The sequence below is a fragment of the Dromiciops gliroides genome, chromosome 1, assembly GCF_019393635.1.
Source record: "Dromiciops gliroides isolate mDroGli1 chromosome 1, mDroGli1.pri, whole genome shotgun sequence".
NCBI classification, from domain to species: domain Eukaryota; kingdom Metazoa; phylum Chordata; class Mammalia; order Microbiotheria; family Microbiotheriidae; genus Dromiciops; species Dromiciops gliroides.
The window spans coordinates 629,858,510-629,877,567 of NC_057861.1; the positions used below are offsets into that span (position 1 = coordinate 629,858,510).

At 43.3% G+C, this 19,058-nt stretch overlaps 1 protein-coding gene across 5 annotated transcripts in view; it reads left to right on the forward strand.

The window, feature by feature from the left end:
- CACNA1H (calcium voltage-gated channel subunit alpha1 H) overlaps window positions 1-19,058 on the forward strand; it is a 440,720-nt gene that overhangs the window by 353,111 nt on the left and 68,551 nt on the right. For all 5 annotated transcript variants that reach the window (XM_043977864.1, XM_043977865.1, XM_043977861.1 and 2 more), the window contains exons 14-18: window positions 951-1,106; window positions 1,737-1,827; window positions 7,046-7,254; window positions 14,675-15,091; window positions 17,673-17,773. In XM_043977864.1, coding sequence (XP_043833799.1) covers window positions 951-1,106; window positions 1,737-1,827; window positions 7,046-7,254; window positions 14,675-15,091; window positions 17,673-17,773 — 974 coding nt within the window. The remainder of the gene's footprint in view (window positions 1-950; window positions 1,107-1,736; window positions 1,828-7,045; window positions 7,255-14,674; window positions 15,092-17,672; window positions 17,774-19,058) is intronic.

The window sequence follows — 19,058 nt, forward strand, 5'->3', positions numbered from 1 at the left end:
CAAGGCTTAACTCTTTGGCCTCCATGTCACTTGGTCCCCTTCCCTGCATTCCCATGGCTGCTCACTTGGCTCACGTTCTCATCAGCTCTCTCTCTGGCACTACCACAATAGCCCAATCCATCTCTGCTCCTCATCTCCCTTTCACTAGCTCATCTCCACACAGGAACCAAAATAAATTCCCCTTGGCCCAGATGTGACCATACCACTCCGTGCTCAAAAAACCTTCAGCAGCTCCTTTTCCCCCTCATACATAAAATGCAAACTCTTCTGACTGGCATTCAAAGCCCTCCATGACCTCCCTACATTTCCAGGCCATTGCTTCCCTTCATGCCCTCTTCCTTTCAGCCAAATGAAACCAGCAGCCATTCTCTGAACTTGGCATTATATTTTCACACAGGTTCTCTCTGCCCCATACCTGATATGGCATGTCTTCTCACCTTCCCCTCTCCAAATTCTTACCTTCATTTTAAGGATGTTTAAGGCTCACTTTAGGGGGCTGTCTATGGGAAGCTTTCCCTAATCTCCCCCTTCCCAGGGTTTTTAAAATTCCTTCCCACCCTCAAATAATATGTGTATTTCTCTTTCAAGGAGACTATAATCTCCCTGAGGGCAGAGGTTGTTTCTTTTTTTTCTTCACAATCCCAACATTTAGAGCAAGACCTTTAACTCTGTCAGCTCTGCTTTAAATAGGAAATCCACAGACGCCCATGGTGGAAGTTGGGGTGGGGAATGGGGGATGTTCTTTGGTCTGGAAGGTGAAGCTAGAGCAGTGTCACCCCATACCTAGGAAGGTTTCTGTGGGGCCTCAGAAAACTTTTGTTGGGTTCAAAGATAATTCATCAGTGTGGCTCGAAAGCCACCTGTGCAAAGAGTAATCTATTGGTTCTATGGGGGAAGGGAAATGGGGAAAGAGGAAGGCAACGTGGGAAATCACTCTCTGTCTCCTACAGATCCTCACCCAAGAAGACTGGAATGTTGTGCTTTATAATGGCATGGCCTCCACCTCCTCTTGGGCTGCTCTCTACTTTGTGGCTCTGATGACCTTTGGCAACTACGTGCTGTTCAACCTACTGGTGGCCATCCTAGTGGAAGGCTTCCAAGCAGAGGTGAGAGATAGGGACTGGTGGCAGGCAGACAAGTCCTATCTGAAAGCTTCATATCTATCTATCTATCGATCGATCAATCTATCTATCCATCTATCTACCTACCTATCATATATAATGTAATATATGTCTACATATATAATATAGATATATACACACATATCTATATATATATGTGTGTATATACATATACAAGGCCATGGATCTGCGTGTGGAAACCCCTATGACCAGTAGACTAGTCCCTGAATAGGGCTGGAGTTAGGGTTCAGTCTGGGGATAGGGTCAGGATTGACAACACCTCCTCCAGTAAGTTTCCCCTGGTCAGTCTTTCCCATCTTCCCAACCTACCAACATAATATAACAACTCCTGGTCCTCCTCCCCTTTGCACGGTCTCCTAATTGATATGTTACTCTATAGCCGTGTAGGTTGACCTTATCTGTTCACCAAGAATGTAAACTCCTTGAAGGCAGGGACCAAATCTGATCTTTGCTCAACTCAACTATCCATAGGACCTTAGAGGACACTTGCTAGAGTCAAAGTCACTTTAGCTGTACAAGCATTCCCCTTCTCCTGTTCCTTGATATCCCAAACAAAGCATGAAGCTAGTAACTTTGGTTTTTCTTGGTTGGCAGGGGGATGCAAATAGATCTGACACAGATGAGGACAAGACATCAGCCAACTTTGAGGAAGATTTTGAAAAGCTGAGAGACCTACGTGCCACAGGTATGTCTCTGTAGAGGAGGTGTGGAGAGGGGTGCATGGGAAGTTATGGGTGAGAGACTCTGAAAAGTGAAAAAGGGCCCTACGACTCCATCATGGCACTCAGTATAGTTTTACACGAAATTAGATTCTGATAAAAAAAAAAAGGGCTGAGGGCAGAGAAAGCAAAGTCAGTTCATAGACTCGGTGAATAGAAAAGCTGCAAAGGGTTTCTAGAATATAGAACATGAACTATCAGAGCTGGGAGAGGCCTGAGAATTCCACAGAACATGGAATTTTTCAGATCTAGAAGATATACTAGACATCATATGGCCATATGGCTCCATCACCTTTTTTTTACAGAAAGAGAAACTGAGGACCAGTGAAGGGGCTTACCCAGGACAAATTAGTGACAGAGCTGGGACTCAAACCCAAACCATTCTAGGGAAAGTAGTTTCTCTTTGGTAGAATGTCTTGTGGGACTAAATGAAAATTCTGGGAAATTCTGCAGTCTGAAGATGTTCTGAAATCAGCTATTGACATAGTTGGTGACCTTGGCTGCTGACTTGACCCATTTGGGCCTCTTTGTAAGAGATGACTCTTCACTCATGTCAGTGGGTGGGAGTTCTTTCTAACTGATAACCAGAAACCTTTTTTATAGCTCGTGCCAAATCTAGATCATTGAAATACCAAGCAGGGATAAGTCTTGCTCTCATAGTATTATGGAATCATAGACTTAGAATTTGAAAGGACCTTAGAGGTCATCAAATCCAACCTCATCATTTTACAAATCTAAGATTCAGAGAGGTTAATGGACTTAACCAAGGTCACACAGCTAGCATCTGAGACAGGATCTGAACCCAGGTCCTCCTGACTCTAAATCCAACATTCTACCCTCTACATCATACTGCCTAATCTTCTATCATCCACAAGACAAAAGTGAAATCCTGGTTGAGGAAAGGTTGGGCCTTAATGTTATTTCAGAGCCACCAGGGCTTCCTGACTTCTCCCCCAGGACTTTCACTCCTACCAGGGGAGACAGAGAAGTTTAATTAGCGAAACAAGGAAGACATCAGGGGTGTCCAGTAGCTCTAGTGAGGGCACCACCACCTCTCTCACTCTGATTAAGTCCTGACCCCCGACCCTAGGCTGCTGATCCCAGTAGTTCACACATCCAAAGCTTTGGTGTTGTATGTACAGATATCCCCAGTATGAGATTTGTCTAGTGAGCCCCTTCCTTACTCCTCACATCTCTACCTATAAAATGCCACTAGGGTGGTTACCAATAGGTTGACTAGCATATAGTTGCCAAAGGCCACAATTTACAAATAAAAGCAGGGAAAGCATGGACTTCTGGCCTAGTGTTTAGGTCATTGTACTACCATGGTCAGATTGTGTGTTTCAGAAGGAGGAGGAACAAGAGAGACCAGAGAAACTCCATTGTGGAAGTGCAGTATGGCTATGGGGACTCTGGTTATGGCAGAGGCTTTCTTTGTATTGTTGTGTGCTGCTTGTCCCCAGAAATGTCAGCAGCCTGAGGACTCAGACTCAGAATAGACAAACATTCAGGCAGTGATGATGCTACATCCCAAGGTCCAGGGGCATCTTCATCTTTAGCCCACTCTGAATCTTTCCCTATTCTTTTGGAAATTCCTTGGTTGGAGGTTGTGAACCTCTGATCCATGGAGAGTGATAGCCAGAAAGGAGTCCAGGCAAGCAGACCGGCCAGATTCAATCTGCCCCCTTGCAAGGGGATTCTTTCTTCTACTCTTCTAAAATCAACATTCACTTCCCAGTCCCCAGAGCTTATGTGGGAGAGGGGAAAGAAGAAGTCAGAAGAGAAGCCCCTTCCCTATCTTTCCCAATGCCATCAGTTTTTGGCTTATCTCTGGAGTGCTCCAATCTACTCAGGCACCAAGTCTTCTTTCAGACAAACTTCTAACTATGCCTCCCCCTCCCCCCCATCCTTGTACTTGTGAAGCTATTTTTTAATCCCAGGTATAAGACTTTATACTCATCTCTATTATGTTTCATTTTCTTAGATTAGACCCAATATTCTAGTCTGTTGAGATCTTTTTATGATTTTTTTCCAAGGCAATGAGGGTCACACAACTAGTAAATGTCAAGCGTCTGAGAACTCAGGTCCTCCTGAATCCAGGGCCTGTGCTTTATCCACTGCTCCACCTACCTGCCCCCGATGGGTTTTGTTTGTTTGTTTGTTTGGTATTTTGGGGGTTTTTGTCAAGATCTTTTTAGATCCTCACTCTATGGGTTTTTCAAAAGGACTTTACTGGTGACAAAAATCAAAAAAGACAAAATAGAGGGATACCAGAATTGTTCCAACTCAGAGGTACTGATTCTGAGATACCCTTCATTCTATTCAGTTTAGTTCTACATATATTATTAAATACCAACTCTATATGCACAAGACAATGCACTAGACCTTGGACATACAAAATACAAAAAGAAAAAAATTCAAATACCTAATAAGTACAGATAATTGTGCTAAAATCTAAATAAAATATTATACCTGCCCCTGTGGACTTTACATCCCATTAGACAATTACACAAGCCCAGAGAACTGTGATACACAGTGTTAGATGATAACATCTAACCAGATGGCAAGGCTAACAGAGCATAGCTCAGTGCCTGGACTAGAACATAGTAAATACTTAATAAATATTTTTGTATTCACTTTATTAGTGCATAAGAACTTTAAAGCAAAGAGTCCTGTGTAGTAGCTAGGTAAAAATTGCCCTGGGGGGCAGCCAAGTGGCACAGTGGATAAAGCATCAGCCCTGGGATTCAGGAGGACCTGAGTTCAAATCCGACCTCGGACACTTGACACTTACTAGCTGTGTGACCTTGGGAAAGTCACTTAACTGTCATTGCCCTGTAAAAAAAAAAAAAAAAAGAGTCCTAGATCTGGAGTCAGAAGCCCTGGGTTCAAATCCAGCCAGTCCTATTTACTTCCTGTGTGTTCCTGGGGAGGTCACTTAACCTCTGTGGGCATCAGAAAGTTCTTCTGTAAAATGAAGTGATTGCACCAGGTTGTCTTTGAGGTTGCTTCCAGCAAGATTTCATTTCAGTGATGCTGATCAAGTCATATAGGCCACTCCCACTGACTTCTTCTCTCTAAGCCAAATCTCATCAAATGGCCACTGCTGCTAGACTGCATTGGGAAAATGACCTGCTACATCCTCTCCCTGGCTTTATCTAAACTGAGGGCATCTAACATGGAGTCCACCGGTCAAATACAAGTCTGCCCAACCTCAGAGTGTAGCCCACTTGAGATTTCTTTATAGATGGCTAGATAGACAGAGAAAATTTATTAAGAGCTTATTATAGGGGGCAGCTAGGTGACACAGTGAATAAAGCACCAGCCCTGGATTCAGGAGGATCTGAGTTCAAATCCAGCCTCAGACGCTTGATACTTACTAGCTGTGTGACCCTGGACAAGTCACTTAACCTTCATTGCCTTGCCCCCCCCCCAAAAAAAGAGCTTATTATATACTAAGAACAGTACTAAACCCTGGGGTTACAAATACAAGCAAGCAAGATAGTCACTGCCCTCGAAGAGCTTATATTCTAAGAGAAGAGGAGATCACACTTGGGGGAAGGTAGAAAACAAGGGGAATAGAGAAGTGGGTTCTTGCCTGGGGGCATGGCATGAAGATGGCTAGGAAATGACAGGAAGAGTTTATTTTTTACAAGATAAGACAAAAGTGCACGTATCAGTTTTGTGTCCCAGGGGTGTTGCTCAAGGTTCAGGAGGCAGGGAGATGGGGATGATGACCGGAGGCCCAGTTAATTAGCACACAGCTAGTATAAGGGCCAAAACAAAAACTCAAACCCAAGAGGTCTGTTGGGCCCAAGGACAGGGCTGTTTAATTAAGTGACTATGACTGATGGAGAGGTAGAGTCACATAATGACACACCAGAGGCATCCTCAAAGAAAGTAAACCTTAAGTTCAAATCTGCCTCTGACACATCCTGCCTGTGGGACACCAAGCTCTCACTCTAAGCCATGAGCTGCAAAGAAGGCACTGACCGACATTGGTAGGAGTTTCCTTCCCCAAGAATTCCATGTCCTAATGAAATTACAGGTCCAGTCCCCATCTCCTATTCCCTATCATTAACCAGAGCAGGCAGTGAGATAAAATGGAGGGAGAACTTGTCTTGGATTCAGGAAGACCCGGATTCAGTCCTGCCAATGATGCCTACAGACGAAGCACTTAGCTATTCAGTGTTCTAAGAAACTCTCTAGGGTTTTAACTTGCAGAGAAAGTGCTTGCTCTTTTCATCAAGGGAATTTTCTAGTCTTAGAGTTCCATATATCAAAGAAATTACGAAAGCGCTTATTCCTATCCTTAATTATATAAATAAATTCACATGGCCCTGTTCAAAGGTAGATTGTGTGACCCACTATTGAAAAATTCGGCTGTGTCTGATACAAACTGTAGTTACTGTTCAGTGGTGAATCATGGTCCTTCTGACCCACTTTCAGGCACCAGCAACTTAACCCAAGTACAAGGCTCTACTCCCATCCTTGGGACCAGAATGATTCCCTCCCCTTCCCCCAACTACAAAAGTGTTCACCCAAAGGCCTTTCTAGTTTGCAGCACTCCTCATTCAGTCAAATATAGGCCCACCTACCATTCTTACCAATTGACAGGGAAAAGGCATTTTTTCACCCTGAGATCCAACTGGAAGTCTCCCCCAGATTAGTTACCATGTGCCCAGCGAGACACTGAACAGAATATGAGGCTTCCAGAGTGCCTGATGTGTCTGTGTACAGACAGGTACACTGTACCTGGATTTTCTTCTTGTGTGTAAGCAGCAGGATGGGGGAGAAGCATGTATCTTGCATTGCCACATTCCCTGGCATTGGCTGATCAAGTTGTCAAGCAATACTTAGCCCACATAGACATACAACCTGATCCCAGCATACCTTTCCAACCTTAGGACACCCATTATTATACATACCCCTCTTACCTCATTCTTCAGTCCAGTCAACTGGCCTTCTTTCTGCTCCTTCTACACAACACTCCAGACCCTTTCTATGTGCCTCCACCTTCCACCCTCAGAATCCCTAGTTTCTTTCAAAACTCAGTTCAGGCGATATCTTCTACTTGGAGTCATTTCTTATCTTCCCAATTGCTAGTGCTCTCCTCTCATCACCTTGTCTTTTGATATATGAAGTGCTTTTAGCCCTCATTCTCACCCTCCTTCTCAACTACAGAGATGAAGATGTACTCACTGGCAATGACACCCAACGGGCATCTGGAGGGCCGTGGCAGCCTGCCTCCACCTCTCATCATGCGAACTGCAGCTACACCCATGCTGACACCCAAGAGCTCCCCCAATGTGGACTCCGTCCCCAACCTCCTGGACTCACGCAGAGGCAGCAGTGTCTCTGTGGACCCCCAACACTATGACCAGAAGTCAATGGTAGGTCACTCTTCTCTCCTGCCTACATGCCCATCACTCTCTACTCTCCTGCCTACAGGCCCAGTGCCAATGTTGGGCTGTTGATAAGGCCTTTGCTCAGAACTGCTTCACTTGCAACATACTTGATTTATCCACTCTCCATTTTCTGTAAGAGATTACAGATCCTAGGGCATCTTGTCTCAGGCCTTCCCACCACCATAAGGAGGATATTGAGTGCTTTAACTACCTTCAGTAAGTCTGAAATTAGGGTAGACAAAACCACTGCCTTATCAGCCTGAATTGCATGAGAAGAAGAGAGGAATTGTGCAGTGCAGGCATGCCAATAATATTGGAGAACTAAGGAGGAACTATTGTATAGGATTGCATACCCATCTACACAGAATGCTGAAAGTTCAAAACATGGGTAGAGGAGTATCCAAATGAGCAGTTCTCAAAATTTTTTATCTCAGAACTCCTTTATACTTTTAACAATTATTGAGTATCCTCCAAAGAGCTTTTATGTAAATTTTATCTACTAATAGTTATCATTTTAGATACTAAAACATCTTAGCATTATTATGAAAATGGTTTTGACCTCATGGATATTTCTAAAGGGTCTCAGGAGACTCTGCCCAGACCATTATTTAAGAACCACTGCTCTAAAGGAAAAATCATTTCTGGCAAACTTGATCAAACTCCAAGCCCTAGCCTTGCCCCTAATACTGTTCCAACCTTTCCCCAGACCATACTCATTTCACTGGAACCCTAATGCTAAGCGTGCCCTTAGACTGAACCCTGACCCAACCTAAACTTAACTGGAAGCCAGGTCATAGACCAAGACCTCAAGACCTCCCCCTGCCTGTAACCCTGTTATTAACTTGCACTCCAATGGCAAGGTGTGTTAATGAAAAGTAAAGTTCAGTCCCCATACCATCTGCTTAGTTGCAAGTTCCAAAGAGGTAAGAAGCTCATCAATGAGGAAGAGAGTTCTCTCCTTCCTAGACCCTAGCCATTCCCTGTTCTCACATGTGACACAGAATGCAGATGGCCAACTACAGGGCTTACTAGATGTCTGCTAGACACCTACCTGTGCCTTTCAACAAGGGTAAAGGACCCCTGGGAAGGAAGGGGAAGGTAGGCACACAGATAGTAAGTGTCTGAGGCCAGATTTGAATTCTGGAAGATGAATCTTCCTAATTCCAGGCCCAGTACTTTATCCACTGCACCACCTAACTCCCCATGAAATAGCATAGGACTAAGGATAGATCCCTAGGGTATTCAACTAGAGTTCTTCTTCCAACTCATTGACTTCTCTCTGAATCTAACTAATTGTACAAACATTTAGCTCACATATCTCCATCTTTTACTCAATAATAGCATGAGAAATCTTATCAAATGTCTTGCTAAAATCTAGGTAAACTGTATAGCATTCCCCTGATATGCTAGTCTTTAAAAAAAAAAAGACAAAGATAATTTTGCATGACCCATTTTTTAATAAGCTTAGCCTAATCCTCTGTGATTATCACTTCCTTTTCTAAATATTAACTCACCACTCCTTTAACAAAATGGACAAGGTTTTTCCCAGGAATCAAAATCAAAATCACTAGTCTATAATTTGTAGACTCTGCTTAAAAAAACACACACACAACTCTTTTAAAATCAGGATATAGGGGGCAGCTAGATGGCGCAGTGGATAGAGCACCGGCCCTGGAGTCAGGAGTACCTGAGTTCAAATCCGGCCTCAGACACTTAACACTTACTAGCTGTGTGACCCTGGGCAAGTCACTTAACCCCAATTGCCTTACTAAAAAAAAAAAAAAATCAGGATATAAATTCTTCCCCATTCATCTTCCATCTTCTGTAGTCTTTCCAAGATTAGTAAGAAAGGTGAGGAAATTAACAATTGAATGAAGTTCATCTATAACTAGTGACACCCAGCACCTTTGAGGTATTCCATTACCATCACTGCAACCCATTTTTTGGCTACCAACTCCTGGTTAGCCAATTTCTGCCCATCTCGTTATTGGAACAGAAGTTATTATTACTGACGTTACCACAGGGAAAATAGAAATAAAGAGGAGAGGAGAAGAATAAAAATAAGTGCAGAGGAACCAAGTCTGCTGTCACCTTTTATCATTGTCCCATCTACTCTGAGCATAAGCTCTATCCAATCTTTCACATCCCTCTTTTCCCCGGTATAGTTTTAAAAACATTTCTTGTTGCCCTTAACTTCCCTTGGCCACCTCAGCTCATTCTGAGTATCTTTACAGAACTGTGCCACTTTAATATTAATCCTGCTATCTCTCCTCACTTCTGCACATCTTTTTAAACATTTATGCTGCCAAAGGAGATCCCTTTGTATCCATATCACTCTCTCTAGATATTTCTTTGTTTTCTTCTTCAAAGGAATTGTTTCTCTTTGTGTCTTCAGAATTTCACTTTTAAAAGTCACCCATATCTGCTGGACTTGGCTTCCCCTCTAAAATGTGTGGGCCATGGCATCCTACCTTTCCTTCCTCTGAATCTTTTGAAATCTGCTACTGCCCCCCCAAACCTAGGAGGCAAGTCAGATCATGTCCAGCTTTCTCCTCTTTCTCTGTAACAAAGTCTAAGACAGCATGGTTATTTTCCCCAAAAGTTCCCATCATATTCATTGTAGTAACCACTCCTCTGTGTTGGTGAAAATCAGATCCAAAATGGAAGTTTTCCTCATTGGTTCCTGCATCTCTAGAAGGATGAAATGATCACTAAAGCAAATCAGGACACTGGTCGTTGTTGGGAATGGGCATAGAGAGAGCTCCAGCAGGTAGCCAGGGCCCCACCCCCACCCCGGCCCATCCACACCATAACAGGCTTCTGTCGCAGGCACTCCCAATCTGTCCCCCCTGCTTTTACCTATCCTGTTCCTTTTGAAGGAAGTAAATCCTTTCAGAGACACAGTCTGGCCATGAATCTTACCCCATCAGGTCTTAGTGATGAGATCAAATTAGCCGTCCTCTCCCTCCTCTATTTTTCAGTTTAAAGCTTTCTCATTAGATTTGTAAATCTTCAAGCAAAGCTATATTTTATTTTTCCAATTACGTGTAAAGACAATTGTTAACATTCATCTTTTTAATAAAATTTTGAGTTTCAACTTTTCTCCCTCTCTCCCTTTGCTTCCCCCTTCCAAAGATGGCAAGCAATTTGATATGGGTTATATACATGCAATCATGTAAAACTCATTTCCATATTAGTCATGTTGAGAAAGAAGAAACAGCAAAAAGCCATTCTTATAAGCCCTTGTTAGGTGAACTTGATCCCTGCCAATGAGCCTGTCATACTTAAATATTTTAAACCATGTTCCAGAAGTCCAAATTCCATTCTTTTTTGTTTTCAAATCTCATTCTTTAAAGACCATTCTTTTAACCAACTGTTCACTTCCCAAATGTTTAATCCCCAAATGCCTTTCTCTTCTGAAGTCTGTCTCCATTTGGAAGCAGTGACTAAAACACTACCTGTGTCTTTCCTCTGATATTATCTTGCATTTGCATTGTATTAATCTTTATGTACAACTTTAGGCATATTGTCTCTCTTCTTTACAATGTGAGATCCATAAGGACAAAGGCTGGTTTTGCCCTGGGACTGCCAGGGACTGCCAGCACAGTGCTTAGCACATTGTAGGCACTTAATTAATGTTTGCTAAGTTGACTTTCTTTGTATCTCCGGTACTTGACACATAGTAAATGCTTTCAACTGATTTTCTCCAGGCATCTGTCCAAGAGCAGGCCTTTCTCCTAGCCGTTTTCCTGAAAGTGTTAATGGTATTATTCCAGGCTGTGGATGACTTCTTTCCTCTGTCTCTAAGCTCTTCAGCTTCTTGCTTAAGACTTCATAATCTTCAACAATGTTCTCCGGATTTAGTCTGTAAGTTTGTGCCTAGGTGAATCATCAGATTTAGGTAGCAGTCATCAGGTATGAGGCTTGGGAAATTCCCCATAACACCCAAGATATATTCTGTAGGGATAAATCTCTATATTATTATTGTCAAGCTGACAAATGTCTGCCTCATCATCCCTCATCACCAACCACGAGTACTCATCTCTTCCTCCTCTGACCGTTACTGCACAATTGCTCATCCTGTGGATACATGTCCTTCCTTAAATAATAAGAAATTCCTTCCTCTTTAAAGGGTACAGTTCTCTCCTCTTCAAGAAGAGACTCATATGTATCACTAAGCCACATGAATTCAATGCCCTTTCTTCTCTGTATCATATTCTGTCACTGTGTCTCCAGACTCAAGACAGGTATCAGGATTCCCCTCAGCCTCTTAAGATCCTTTGACTTTTTGTTTTCAAACAAAAGCTTTTCTTTTAATTTGTTTTTTAAAGAATGTGCCAAAAAAGAATACTCCATTCTCCTCGATAGGCTGGAGAATCAAGCAAAATACCTGAAGTCCCTTTATCTTCTTTTTTAACCCTTCTTTTCTATGAGGGAGAACAGCCTGCACTTGGAGCAAAGATGAATCATTTGGTCATGTCAGAAATCAAAGCAAGGCACATTCTTTGCAGGTTGCTGCAAAATCCACCCTGCTCTCCAAGCTTGCTGAAAGAGAGATCCTAAGTCCTTTGTGGTTCCTGCTAACTGTTCCCATGGAGGACTGCTGAAGCAAACAGGGCAGACTGCATGGCACAGTGGGATGAACACTGGCTTTGGACTCAAAGGAGATGGGTTCCAATCCTAGGTCTATGGCATTAACTATGTGACCAAGAGTCATCTTCTTAATCTCTCTGGACCTCAGTGTCCTCATGTTGAAAATGATGGAACTGAACAAGATGACTTTTTTGTGGGGCAATGAGGGTTAAATGACTTGCCCAGGATCACATAACTAGTAAGTGTCAAGTGTCTGGGATCAGATTTGAACTCAGGTCTTCCTGAATCCAAAGCCAGTACTTTATCCACTCTGCCACCTAGCTGCCCCCAAGATGAATTCTTAAGACACTTTCCACCTTCTAAAGCTGTGAGATGCTAGTGAGAGTCTTCAAACTGGGGATGTCACTTTCCCTTTTCTCCTTTTTTAGCTCCTTACCATCATTAGTACTTTAAGAGCCATATTCACCTCCCCTTCCCTTCTCTTGCTACTCCTGCTGCCAAAAATAATTAGCATGTACAAAGTGTTTTAATATAGCATTTCAGTTTCTCTTTACAGCAACTCTGGGGCATAGGTACTGTTATTATCCCCATTTTACAGGTGAGGAAACTAAGGCAGTCAAAGGTCAGGTGACCTAGCCAAGGTCACATGATTAGTAACTGTCTGCCATCAGATTTTAATTCAGGTCTTCCAAACTTTGGATCTAGTGATCTATCTACCGTATCCACCTAGTAGCCTCTTACTAATTTGTCTTTTTGTGTCCAACCAACTTTCTTCTCCTTGAGTCATCCTTCTCTTCATCATATCTCCTCCTCATTCTTGTGGCTAGAGACATCCTATTCTCCTTCTTCCCTTCCTGCTCCTCTTCTCTCCCTTGTCCTTATCCTGGAATCCATAGTCTCTCCCTTTGCTTCAAATTCTTTGTCCTTCAGTACTAGCCCTTCTCTTCCAACTCTAGTCTTTCTCTTCTATCAGGTACAATCCTCCTTTTCTCCTCCTCCCTAAACTTCTCAAATGCTCCCAGAGCTATAATCCAGTTCTATTTCCATTTTTCCACAAGGCTTCCCCTAAATTACTCTCTAGTGTTCTTGTCTGACTTGAGATCCTAGATCAGGCCTGACCTCAGAGGGTCACATGTTCTTGTGTTCTTATATTCTTGTATTCTCATATTCAAGGTAGCTGAGACTGGGAGATCCACCCTGGGTTCTAGACCCAGCCCCCCTGTCATTGATTCATTACGTGACCTGTGCTGAATAGAAATGATGCTCCCTGTTTAGCTTCTCTCAAAAGACCTGGATTCACGCCCTATTGTGAGAATTTAATGAGACAGTGGATATGAAAACATTTTGGAAATTATAAAGAATTTTGTCAACTATTAAGGAAGCAACAAGGTATAGTGTAGTTAAAAGAGTGATGAATTTGTTTTAAGAAAACTTGAGTTACAGACAGCTAGGTGGCGCAGTGGATAAAGCACCAGCCCTGGATTCAAGAGGACCTGAGTTCAAATCCAGCCTCAGACACTTGACACTTACTAGCTATGTAACCCTGGGCAAGTCACTTAGCCCTCATTGCCCTCCAAAAAGGGAAGGGAAGGGAAGGGAAGGGAAGGGAAGGGAAGGGAAGGGAAGGGAAGGGAAGGGAAGGGAAGGGAAGGGAAGGGAAGGGAAGGGAAGGGAAGGGAAGGGAAGGGAAGGGAAGGGAAGGGAAGGGAAGGGAAGGGAAGGGAAGGGAAGGGAAGGGAAGGGAAGGGAAGGGAAGGGAAGGGAAGGGAAGGGAAGGGAAGGGAAGGGAAGGGAAGGGAAGGGAAGGGAAGGGAAGGGAAGGGAAGGGAAGGGAAGGGAAGGGAAGGGAAGGGAAGGGAAGGGAAGGGAAGGGAAGGGAAGGGAAGGGAAGGGAAGGGAAGGGAAGGGAAGGGAAGGGAAGGGAAGGGAAGGGAAGGGAAGGGAAGGGAAGGGAAGGGAAGGGAAGGGAAGGGAAGGGAAGGGAAGGAAAAGAAACTTGAGTTAGATTCCAGTTCTACTATTTAGTGCTTTGGGGAAGTCATCTTTCCCTATCTATAAAATAAAAAAATTAGACCAGTTCAGGGGTTCTTAATCTGGGATCCATGAACTTTTTTAATGATAAACATTTTTATTTAGAGTTCAGGGTTCCAATTTTTATCCCTCTTTCCTTCTCTCCCCTCCCCCTTCCCTGAGTCGGCAAACAAACAGATGTGGGTCATACATGTATGATTATGTAAAACATTACCATATTTGCATGAACTGTTTTAAAAAGAGAGACAGAAACAGAGAGAACTATTTCAACGTAATTCATTTTCACTGTAATTCTGTGTGTTTTATTTTACTATTTAAAAACATTATTCTGGGAGCAACTAGGTAGCGCAGTGGATAAAAGTACCAGCCATGGATTCAGGAGGACCTGAGTTCAAATTCAACCTCAAACACTTGACACTTACTAGCTGTGTGTCCCTGGACAAGTCACTTAACCCTCATTGCCCCACAAAAACAAACAAACAAACAAAATTAAAATAAAAACATTATTCTGAGAAAGGGCCCATAGGCTTCACCAGACTGCCAAAGGTGCCCAGGACACAAAGAGGGTGAAGAACCCCTGGACTAGCTGATCTTGTGGGTTCTTTCTATGCCTAAACCCTACGATCTTATATTCCTAAATCTTTTGAAGATAGGTGCTTTGTAAACTGTGAACAGATTCATGAACTCTAAATCACTCTGTAAACCATAAAGGACTTCATATGTCATTGATTTCTTATTATTATTTTCCCTCATGTCATGTCCTTCCCTGACTGTCTCTCAGTCCAGCCTACGCAGCTCTCCCTGTGCCAACTGGGGCCCCAGCAGTACATGGGGCAGCAGGCGCTCCAGCTGGAATAGCCTGGGCCGGGCGCCCAGCTTAAAGAAGAAGAGCCAGTGTGGGGAGCGCGAGTCCCTGCTCTCCGGGGAAGGCAAAGGCAGCACAGATGACGAGTCAGATGATGCCAAACCGGGCTCAGCAGGCCGGGCATCCCAACTGCGCCGAGCAGAGTCCCTGGACTACAGGAGTACCTTCGACCTGCGAGAGGGGCTCCAACGGCTGCCCCCGCGCCCAACTGCTCTGCTTCCCCTGGAGTACCAGGGCTGCAATGGGCAGATGGTGCACATGCCCAGTGAGTTCTTTCTGCGCATTGACAGCCACAAGGAGGACCCTTCAGACTATGATGATGACATGGATGACGTGAGTGGGGTCACTCATCAGGTCACTTGGGTGTATGGGGGTTGGGGGCAGCGAGAGTGTCTCCTTCACTCCCGATGTCTCCAGATCTCCCAGAGAAAGGAAGGGGTGATGCTAATGCCAATGCTGTTGATGCTGATATTAATGATAAGAATAATAGTAATTCATCTTTCTGTGGCACTTTTTGATTTCCAAAGTACTTTCCTTGAAACCATCCATCGAGCTTTTTTTGCAACCATTCTTTTTTTTCCCACTTTATAGATAAAATACCTGAGGCTCAGAGAGCTTAGGTGACTTGCTTGAAGTCCCACAACTTAGTCAATCTCAGAACCAGAATTGGAGCCTCTTGACTCTAAGTTCAATGTTTTTTCCACTGTCCCACACCAGCTCTAATCAGCATAACTAACAGTCATTGTTTCTAGAACATTTTCCCATCTTTTGTTTCATTTGGAACCCCAGGATGTTAGAAGTCAAATAAATCAAGCGTTTGTTAAGTGCCTACTATGTGCCAGACACTCTGAAAGGCATGGGGAACACAAATAACAAAGATGCAAGCAATTCCTTCTCTCAAAAACTTTACATTCTAGCAAGGAGACAGAAAGTAGAGATAGAAGTCTGTATAGAAGTCAGGTATAAAACAGCTTGGTCCCAGCAAGTGCCAAGAATAAATCCCTTGAAGTGGGTCCCAGTCAGATTGTTGTTGTACAATCGTTTCCAACTCTTCATGACCCCATTTGGGGTTTTCTTGGCAAAGACACTGGAGTGGTTTGCCATTTCCTTCTCCAGCTCATTTTACACATGAGGAAACTGAGGCAAACAGGGTTAAGTGACTTACTCAGAGTCATACAGCTAGGAAGTGTCTGAGAGCAGATTTAAACTCACAAAGATGAATCTTTCTGATTCCAAGCTGAGTGCTCTGTCCACCCTGCTACTAGCTGTCCCCATTATTCAGATTAACACTAGATATTTCTAATAGTAAGGAACAGATTACCATTTTACTTAATTATAACTTTGAATAATATGAATTTGAATACATTCAACCACTTCAGGGGATTCATTAGTCACACTAATTGGGACCTAGCTATAATGCAAATTAATATAAAGAGAAGAAGTTCAAATAAGTAAAAGATAGTTGATTGAATACAAAGCCATTTGAAAGGGAAGGCATTCCAGTTCAGGGGATCAGGAAAGGCTTCATATACAAGATAGTTCTTGAGCCCCATCGGGAAGAAAGAAAAAAAAGAAACAAGGAGGGATTACATTCCGGGCTTGGGAAGGATGAAGGGATGACATGTAAAGATGCAGAGTCCAAAAATGAAGTGACATTTTGGATGCAAAGAGAAGGCCAGTTTGACTGGATTGCAGAATACAAGATCGGGAGTAACATAAATGAAGGCTAAAAAAAAAATACATTGGGACAAGGTTGTGAAAAGCTTTTAAAAGCCAAGCAGAGTTTTTATTTTATCCTAGAGAAAATAGAAAGCCACTGGAATTTATTGAGTAAGGCATGGTCAGGTCTGCTCTTAAGAACTATGATCTTGGCAGCAATGTGGAAGATAGGCAATTGATGGGCCTGGAGTCAGGAAGGCCCGAGTTCAAATACAGCCTCACACACTTACTAGCTATGTGACTCTGGGCAAGTTACTAAACCTCTCTGTTTGCCTCAGTTTCCTCATCTGTAAAATGACCTCCCAGGGTTGTTGTGAGGGTGAAATGAGGTAATATTTGTAAAGTGCTTTGCAAACATTAAAACACTAAATAAATGCTAGTTATTATTGTCATTGTTAATATTAATGTTATCACAGACCACAATGGGGAGATATTACGATAGGGAAGACAACTGGGGACTTTTGCAGTAGTCTAGGAGAGAGGCACGACGCCTGAACTAAAGTGATGACTTGTGTGAGTTAAAGGAACCTCCGAGATCATCTGGTCTCACTTTCCCATTTTGCATTTGACACAACAGAGGCCCAGAGAGGGCAAGGGACTTTCCCAAGGTCATACAGAAAATTGGTGGTAAAGCTCCTAGCTCCCAGTCTTGTGCTGTCTCCACCACACCATGCTGCCTCTCACTAGTCACAAGGTAATGTCTGCGATAAAGCACCCTGGATTCAGGAGGCCCTGAGTTCAAATCTGGCCTCAGATACTTGACACTTACTAGCTGTGTGACCCTGGGCAAGTCACTTAACCCTTATTGCCCTGCAAAAAGGAAAAAAAGAATGTCTGCATTTGTCCCACCTCCCTGACCCCTCCCAAGGACTTGGAAGAAGACCATTTAGTTTAAAAGGCTCCCCAAGAGAGGGTGCAGAGAATATATTAGGCAAGGTAGGATTAGTGAGCAATGAGCAAAGAAAAGAGCCCCATTTTCTCTCACCCCCGATAGCAAATGGTTTTATAAAAGGGAGCATGGTAAGATGGAAATGGTACTCAGATTCTAATGCTAGCCTTGCTGCTTAGTGCGTAACTGGGTAAGTGCCTTACGCTCTCTTGGTCTTATCTGACAAATAAGGGATTTGAGACAGATAGCCATTAAATCCTCTCCCGTTCTAAATCTGATAATCCTACAATCTTCTTTCTCTTCCAGAGCTACTGCTTCCGACTGAAAAAGATGCTGGAGCCCTACAAGCCAGAATGGTGTAAGACCCATGAAGATTGGTCCTTCTACCTGTTCTCACCTCAGAACCGGTAAGAAGCTACATTACTTTAACTATCTTACATCAGATGGTAGTGAGTGAGTCTTCCCATGGGCACAGCAATGTCAAGCCTACAAAGTCATCCCTGTGGGATTTAAGAAGCAGGCGTGAGATCCTCTAGGATCTCATAAATGGTATTGGCCAAACCCAGGGCCATCACCCTGTGCCACTAAACCTCACATAGGGCACTGCCAACTTCTACAAATTCCCTACCATCCTCTACGATACTATACTCCCATCTCTAGTCTGAAGGGCGAACAGGGAAGAGAGGGAAGCCTGGTCCTAAATGGTTCTTCTTATAGTTCAGAGAACTAACCAATCCTGCACCCAAGCATCTTTCTATATCAATACTACCAAAATACCTAGATGTTTATTTGTAACAATAACTACACAAAGAACCAAAGTATATTGTAGACCATCATGGTGGAAAGAGATGTCAGAACATTAGGCACAGAATGTCAGGAGTGAAAAGGAACTTGGACCCTGGAACAGAGAGACCTGGACTGGACCTCATACAGATTATCAGAACTGAAAGGAACCTCAGAAAATAGAATGTCACAGTTAGAAGGGAATTTAGAATGTGGAACACAAAATGGTTTTAAAGATGGAAGGAACCTCAGAACCTAGAACCTAGAATATCAGAAGGGAATTCAGATCATAGAGCAAAGAATGTCAGAATGGAAAGTGACCTCAGAACCTAAAACATAGAATGTAAGAACTCAGAGGACTCTCAGGACAGAAAACATTGAATGTCAGAGCTGAAAAGGACCTCAGATCATAGATTAAAGAAGGGTAGAGTCAGGAGGGACCCACGAACATAGAATATCAAAGCTGGAAAGAAGCTTAGAACATGAGGCAAGGACATATGCTAGAAGCTGCTAGGTGGTGCAGTAAATAGAGCGCTAGGCCTAGGACCTGAGTTCAAATCCAGCTTCAGACATGTACTAGCTATGTGACCCTGGGCAAGTCACTTAATCCTGTTTGCCTCAGTTTCCTCATGTGTAAAATGAGCTGGAGAAGGAAATGGCAAAACCAAGCCAGTATCTTTGCCAAGAAAACCCCAAATGGGGTCACAGTTGGACACAACTGAAAAATGACTGAACAACAATAACAATATAAAATACTAGATAGGGGAAAGAACTTCCCCAGGGTCACACCACAAGTTAGTGTTCAGTGAGGTGGTTGTAGTGGATCAAGCACCAGGCCTAGAGTCAGGAGGACCTGAGTTCAAATTCAACCTCAGACACTTATTAGTTCTGTGACCTTGGGCAAGTCAC